Genomic DNA, 7,874 nt, shown 5'->3' with positions numbered 1-7,874 from the left:
AACTCACTAATTGTTTCTTGTTTATATAAGCGCTGACAAACGGTTATCGATAATTGCATTTGAAATATAACGCCAAAGAAAGAAAAAGGACAAAAGCACAATGAAAATGGAAATATAAATTGAAAAGAAACTTAAGTGAGCTGTGAAAGCGATATGTTGGTTGACGCCTCTTAACAGATCCTTCTTTAGATGGCTTAGGAATATTTCACAGATTTCACTGCGATTTGACAAAGCAGATTTATAACAAGCATAACGTACAAGAAGATAAAACACTAAAAGGAATTACACTGATTTTCTAAATAAGTTATCTGCCAATATGTTTCCTTAAATTTTTTTTATTGCGATTTTTTTTTTTCGAAAGTTTTTTTTTTCTTTTCTTTTCTTTTTTCTTGAAGCTCGGATGTGAATGGATTTGGTATATCTAATTATTTGAGTTCCTTCTTTATATGCATACATATATACCAAATTCCTCAAATCGCTCGCTTCATTATAAACAAACTGCATTTCGAAAGACGATCAAAGCTGAAATAAGTTCGTGATATCGCCTTGTCTGCTTTATCAAATAATACGAAGCATAATGCACTTAACACACAAATGCGGTGAATTCCTTAATACTACCGGAGGAGTGATGGGTGGAAGCTCTGTTAGTCCTCCCACTTACCCTCTTACATACAATATTGTTCGCGGTTTAGAGGAAGATGGGACAACTAACAGCTACGTAGCCTAAAGTTGCGTGACTCTATAAGTCTTGTCCTCCATTTGATCGGCATCTTCACGCTGGAAAGCAACATCTTCATCCTGCTGGTTGTTCTTCTCCCAAACCACGGGGGAGTCCATCCTCTCCGGCAGATCACCCCAGGAGACACGTAGGCTTCGGCGGGACTCGCGACTTCGATCCCGGCTAGTCTTGAGCACGCCCGCCCTGGGCCGCACCTCGACCCCGTCATCTAAATTCACATGCGAGACTTCGTCGGTGGATGAGTACGTGTCGTTCAGGAAGACTTCTGTCTCATCCTGTAACGACGAGCTCTCCTCCGTGCACTCGAAGTATTCCTCTCCGCTGTTCTCGAAGAAGTTGGCATTCGGCGATAAGGTATCGGTGGCGCTAGACAATATATCCTCTAATGACTCTACGCTCGTGTAGGACGCGATCTCTTCTATATGTGGTGGAAGAGTTTCACTGGTTTCTTTTCTGTCAGTGACAAGTTTAGTTCGCGTTCTAGGAGACCTCGCTGTAGGAAAAGTTTCTTCTCTGTAAGGAGAAGATTTTCTCAAGGGTTTTGGAGGAGTCTCTGGAGGTGGAGTCTTATTTCTACATAGTACAAATTCTTCGTGGACGGATACTTCTTCCTGAACGGGTTCTTTGGTTTTATGTTTTGGGACCATGGCAATAATGGTCGGCGTCGTGTCACCTTTGCTGGAGGGATCGGGGTCAGAGGGCGGAGTCTCGCAGTCTGGGCTTTCGACACTCACAACAGTTGGGCAGGGTTCCTCTTCACTTTTGTTCTTTTTTCTGTCAAAGAAAAATTTGTACGCCGAAACCTTGCTGTTTTTATCTTGTAAAGCCTTATTTGCAGGGTCTTCTGCAGTGAACAACTGATTTTCGCTTATTTTAACTTCCTCTTTCTTGGTTTTTGAAGGTGAATGTTTTTTCTTCCTTTTCAAACTTCCCCACATGAATCGTCTTATGTCTCTGGCACTATCGACAGAGGTCTCGGAGGTTTCCGACTTCGTTTCCTGATCCTCTTCTAACTGTCGGCTTCTTTTAGCTTCATCAATGTGTTTCATGTCATGCTGTGGTGACTGCCTCGCTTCAGCCCAGCCTGTGATCGTTTTCTTTTCGAGTCTGTTTTCAACTGTTTCCCTTGTTAATTCCTCGTGTTTCTTTTCTAAGTTGGAGATTTTTTCTGCCACTGAGGATCCGCTCGTTGTTTTTGAGGATTCTTTATTTCCAATATCAGAGGCCGAACGTACACTCTGCAGTCTTTTTCTCCTGACAAAGACCTTTTGTTTCGGCGTTTGGGACGTAATTCCTTCGTCTCCTGTATCCGGAGTGTCGTCATCGTAAAGAGTAAATTTCCGGATTAGCTTCTCTCTTGGCAGCTTATCCTCAGGCGTCAAGAAAGAGATAGCCTCTACTGCCTCCTCGACAGAACCTGGATTAGCTTTGTATTCGTCTGCTGACACTTCAGTGCTGGATGTGTGTTCCACTACCTGATAACTGCTACTCTTCACAGGACTCACAGGTTTTTCTGGTGCTGTGTTTTCGTTGTTGATGCCTGACTTCACGAAATTTCGAAAGGATAGTCTGTCTAGTCTGCCGCCCATGCTAGATTTAAGGAAATTTGCTCTTTGGGCCGACACGTCTGTCTCAATAACTTTTTTTTTAACCGACTTTTTTTTTAGTGAATTGTTAGGGGAGATCGCGCTACTCGTTCCCCGCCCCTCCTTTGGCAATCTCGAGCCGCCGGGTAATGGCGGCGGAGTATTTCTTCCAGTCAGCTGTGTGGTTTCCTCGCTGCCTTTACCATAATCTGTCGAACATAATTCCTGAGCATCTCCATCCGTCCCTGTGCACTCCTTGTCAGCCACGACAGCAATGGCACTAGGGCCATCACTTGTCGCAACCGGAGGAACTGCAACTTCGTCCATGGCGGGTAAAGTGTCGACTTCAACCCTATAGTTTACCACTGTCATGTCATCTAAGTTTGGAGAACTCGCCAAAGCCTTCACACTGGCCAGCTCCTCAGAAAATGCCTTGTCATCATCATTCAGGTCTTTCTTCCCTTCAGCCAGTGTGGCTTTGATTGCATCGTATTTCATTCTTTCCTGTGGAATCGGACTCTCCGTGAGACCCCGAATCTTTTGAAGGAATTCATGACGCAGTTCGTTATTTTTTGAGTCTCTATTTCTTTTTGTTTCTTTTCTTGATCTAGATTTCTGGCTTCTCATCTTCACAACAACATCAGTATCACTTGCCTTTTTCACAGGCTCTGCTTTTATAGCACTGCTTTTACTAGCGTCAGCGTCGACTTTAGGCTTCTTTTGCTCTTCATCGTCTGATAATTCAAACATAGTTTCCTCAAAACGTTCATTATTAGGTTGAGACATTTGTTCATTTCCATCGTCTTCAGGTTTATCATCCATGGTAGGAGATGTTGAATACAGGCGCAGGAAGTCCTGTTGAATGAGAGTACCAATGGAAAGGGGCCGAGGCGAGCGTGGAGAAGCGGGCAGGGACTGTGCCTTTATTCTCATGGCGAATTGTTCCACCATCTTGTTTACAGGAGTGGTTGAAATTTCCCTCACGGGTGTTGTGCGCAGGCTTGAAGACCGCTTTGGTGTGTAAGTCTCCACTGGAAAGGGCTTTACAGGAGGGACATCGATCTCTATCTCCACACTTTTTTCATCCTGACTTTTAGCATCCTGTTCGGACGATCCATCCTCTGTCTTAGCATCTTCTAGATTCGTGTCACTAGTTTTCATAGTAATCCCCTCTGTCTGAATCTCGGCTATTTTCCTTTGTACACTCGCAAGATCATTCGATGCTTCTGAAGCCTCAGAGTATTGCTGTTCGCTACTATGGCAGTCTTGAACGACCTTTTTGTCATCGTCTTCTAGTATGGCTGAAGTATCTTTGCTCTGGCAGACAGGATCATCATATATTTGACTCCATCTTGATCTTCTCAGCACATTTTCAGTCTTTGGGCTTACTGGTCGCTCAATCAGCTGCTGTTCTGCCTGAATTCGCTGAGCAAAGTGTTCCACCATCTTGAATACTGAAGGGGTGCATTGTTCATCAACCTGAGGTGATGTCTGTTTGGGTAATTCTGGTGGAGTTTCATCCTTTTGCTCTGATACATGGTCCTCAGGAATTTCCTCTTTAGATTCATCTTTTTCATCATTAGCATCATATTCCATTTCATTCTTTTTGTCAGATTCAGGAAGCATTTCATCGTCATTAGTGGGTTCATCCTCTTTTTCAGTAACAGCAGCTTCCTCTTCATCATTTTGTTCAATACATTTTGCACCTTTGATGCCAATGATGTCACTTTTAGACTCTTTTATCGGACAGAAGGACTCATCATGTGAAAACAGTTCTGACACCTCCATGTCAGCTTCCGTTAGTGATGATGACATAGAGACCGAGGTTATACACATGAATTCTTCAGGAGACATTGTACTCTCTTCATCAGTCATTTTATCACCAGTAGCAACCACTTCTTGTATGTTTTGTGTAAAAGTATCCACAGTGCAGCAATTAGTTCCCCTGCATTCAATTGATATACTTTGAGGAGGTGCTAGAGGTTCATCTGTTATTGTCTCACCTTCATCTGCAGGCTTCACCTCTTCCTCCTTTGGCGGAGCAGTTTCGTTTTCCTTCAGGGACTTCTGAATCTGTTGCATCCGGAGGTCATGTAAGTGCATCTGGGTTTGGAGGGGGGAGGATTTAGGGGAAAAGATATCCTCTGGTCTCATCGGTCTTTGTATGCTAATGGGACTAGTAGCTGTGACGATGATTGGTGCAGCTGCCTCAACTGTTGCAGGAGATTCCATTTTGAAAATTTCCGGATGCTGATATTTCTCAGGTATTGCACGAGGTTCTGTTTTGACTTGCTCTGGCATCTGTAGTGTGAAGGTGGGCGACTTTGTGACATACAAAGGAGGGGCGCTATACTCTGGTTCCTGTGGAATTTTTTTAAAGGCCCTCCTAAGGCTACCTAGTTTTGAGGAGAGTGAAGGTGATGGGCTTGGTGGTGCTTCCCTTGGGTGTGTACCTTTCAAATCCTTTTGTTCGTCTGGCATACTCTTTCGAGAATAGCTCTGATCTGAGGACTCACCTGTTGATACACTTGGCCTGCTGGAGGTGTTTTCTGGCCAGTCCATGGTCTCGATAGAGTCGTAGGGCGGCGTACCAGAGACAGGACTTGGGAGTCTTGGGCTTCCTGGTCTTAGATTCACCAGCCTGAGGTCATCTCTCATAACACTGATGGTCTCACGCAGTTCCTTTTTCTTTTGTTGTGTATTGGCACGTGGCATCACGGGACTCACTGTTAGTGTGTTCAGTCCTGCAATAAAGTTCTTTATGTGTCCACCTCTCTTGAGACGAGGACTGCAACTAGTATGCGTGGAAGCCAGTTTCTTTGGTTCTTCTTTTCTCTCGCCTTTCCTTGTATCCAGGGTGTCATGCTGTCTCTCTCTTGCAACGCCCCCCTCTAAATAAGAAAAGTTGCTTGTAGCCACAGAATGAGGTCGAGCCCTGCGGGGAAAGGTGCTCATCCCAATTTCTTGCACAATGTTAAATTCTGGATGTTTTGAATCTGCAGTCTTGCCACGATTGAATTTCAGTGAATTTGTGTAATCCTTTCGTTCCTCTTTCTTGAGTTCGTCATTTTCAAATGAACGCCGCCGACCATGGAAACTGTTGCTTCTTTTAAGTGGTTTAATAAGTTCAGCCTCCTTTTCCTTGGCAGCAAATGCTTTTGAAAACATTGACACAAGTTTCTTCACTGGAGTACTAGGGGTAATTGGATCTACACTTCTGCGAGGTTCTGGATATGTTGAGCGAGCGGCCGAACCTCGCTCAAATGCACTAGCTTTCTCTCTGACAACTTTTGCTTTGCAATCTGTCAGGGGAGAAGTTGGCGCACTTTTAGCTCGACTTGTTACTTGCTTCAACTCAGCTTGAAGTGCTTGCTGGACACGGCGGCTGATCCCTTCTGGAATTTCACTGTAAGCTCGAGCTGCAGAAGTGCTACGTCTCTCCTTTATGAGGTTTTGGTGTTCCCAAAAGTCAAATTCTGGTGAGAGTAGAGGACTCTTGCAGCGAGTAGGCACATATAGACTCCGTGGACGTGCCCGGGTGCTTACTCGCGATCGTGACTGGTGCTCATCTCTGAGTACTACATGGTCAGGAGGACAAGGGGACATGGAACCCTCACGACTGCATCCACGACTGCCAGGTCGGCTGTCAGGTGCTTGATAGGAGCAGATAGATGGTACAGGAGAATTTCTTGACAGGGTAATCAGATTATCTACATATCGAGATGCTGGGTCATAGTCATGGCAAGAAGTAGGTAGGACCCTTGGGGGAGGTGCAGGGTTTGCTGGCATGGGAGCTGAAGCCCTTCGACTGCGCCCGATGCGATGCCATTCCAGCGTATGGAGGCGAGAGTCTACCATGCTTATCATTCTCTTCTCAGGCCGGAATCTGAAAGGCACAATGTGATTGAGCTGGCGAGTGTAATCCGACATCACCATGTCATATGCATGGCTCACATTCCGGAATGGCAAAACATTTTCTGTCTCGAGGGGTCGTCGGTCCAGTACATGAAGATGGTGAAGGAGTTCTGCCTGCAAAAAGTGCCTGAAAGTCGCCCATCGTGTTGAAAGCATCATAATGGGGTCTGGAGGACGATTGCTTTTCAGACTCTTATGGCACATTTCCCTTGCCTGCTGGTCACTTCGCCAGTCTAGACACAGAGACCACACACGATGGTGTGTCAGCAAACGGGCATAGATGTTATCTGTCCGCAGAAGGCTTCCCAACTCTTGTAGAATAAAAGGTGTGCCCAAGAGGTCAGCATGAATGCCTGTAGCAATCCTGTCAAATCTTCCCTTAAATGGTAAAGGTCCCTTAGCCAGATCACGAACATTTGAACGGATAAAGGTCAGAGTAACTTGGTTCGAACGTAAGAGTTTGTGACTAGCCTTAGCAAACACCTGTGTGAGAAACTTGAGATACATATCTATCATATTACCCTCCTTCTTCAAATTTCGGGACACCATTGCAAAATCCCAATCTTGGAATATCATGTCGATGCCGTGAGGAGCGTAGATCATGTCGTCCTCAGAGGCCACGTCCTTGATCCATTCCGTCTCCTCAGACCATTTGGGACTCACGTCCTCAAACTTAGCCAGATACTCGGGCTTGAGCGGACTGAAGCACGCGAGGGTGACGTTGGGGAAGTTTCCACCGGTTTTGTGCTTCCTCAGCGAACCCCTCTTGATCCAGTCGGAGATGGCCTTCTGGTGTTCTCGCGGGCAGGACTTCACATAGCGACCCAGAACGTCCTTGACCACTTTGCTCGACATTTTGGACGTTCGCACTTTCTCAAGTTTTTGCATCGCTGCTGGGTCGTTGGCAAAGCTCATCCATCCATTCCACACAGCTTGAACGAGGGTGTATGTGACGGCATCGATGTGGACCTGTTAAAGGGACGTATTACCATCATGGGAGTATTTAGATTAACCCATTCAGTAAAATATATCAATATATTTCTCGATACCTTTATCAAGATAAATCAGACATGAAATGTGTTCGAGGCAAAGCAACAATATGCTTTTTTTCTTCTTCACTCACCTGTTGTCGGAGCTCATTCAGGAAAGTCTTATACGTCATATTGAGAAGGTTGTGGAGCGTGTTGCAGAGTAAAGCATGCGTTTCCATGTCCAGAGCCAGGGAGTAAAACACCATCACAACCTAGGGAAGTTGAGATTTACAACAGTATCTTCAAAATCAATTTCATTACGAGTCCTAGGTTATATTTTCACAATCACCACTTTTATATAATGCAGTAAGAAGAAAAAAAAAATACCACCAGAATAAAGAAAACTACATAACCACACGCCCTTGGAGAGAATAAACGAAGGGATCATGATAAAACGCCTGCCTCCAGGTACACTTACCTTCTCAGCATGCGACTGAAGGAGATTCGGGTCCTGGAGGGGCGTGGGCATGTCGGGCACCATCAGCAGGTACAGCAGCAGGAGGTCTCGGGCGAGGATGTGCGGGCTGGAGTCCAAGAGGATGAGCTCCAACAGCTGCAAGGCCAAACACAGAGTGGATTTGGGTTCACCGGTCGACCTGGCAA

The 7,874-nt window shown here is 45.4% G+C and overlaps 1 protein-coding gene across 1 annotated transcript; it reads right to left on the bottom strand.

The window, feature by feature from the left end:
* On the bottom strand, positions 1-7,479 carry LOC119586171 (titin-like). Its single transcript, XM_037934870.1, has 2 exons — positions 7,364-7,479; positions 1-7,209 (listed from the first exon to the last, which is right to left on the bottom strand). The coding sequence occupies exons 1-2, from the start codon at positions 7,475-7,477 to the stop codon at positions 724-726; spliced, it is 6,600 nt and encodes a 2,199-aa protein (XP_037790798.1). The 5' UTR covers positions 7,478-7,479; the 3' UTR covers positions 1-723.
* Between the last annotated feature and the right edge of the window lie 395 nt (positions 7,480-7,874).

The sequence above is a fragment of the Penaeus monodon genome, chromosome 21, assembly GCF_015228065.2.
Source record: "Penaeus monodon isolate SGIC_2016 chromosome 21, NSTDA_Pmon_1, whole genome shotgun sequence".
Taxonomy (NCBI): Eukaryota; Metazoa; Arthropoda; class Malacostraca; order Decapoda; family Penaeidae; genus Penaeus; species Penaeus monodon.
The sequence above is the reverse complement of the archived record's forward strand: the minus strand, read 5'-3'. Positions and strand labels throughout refer to the sequence as shown.

Coding starts and splice junctions, on each gene's coding strand:
- LOC119586171 (XM_037934870.1), bottom strand. CDS start 7,477: ATGGTGTTTTACTCCCTGGCTCTGGACATGGAAACGCATGCTTTACTC. Junction 7,210..7,363: donor TGAATGAGCTCCGACAACAG/GTGAGTGAAGAA, acceptor TCCCTTTAACAG/GTCCACATCGATGCCGTCAC.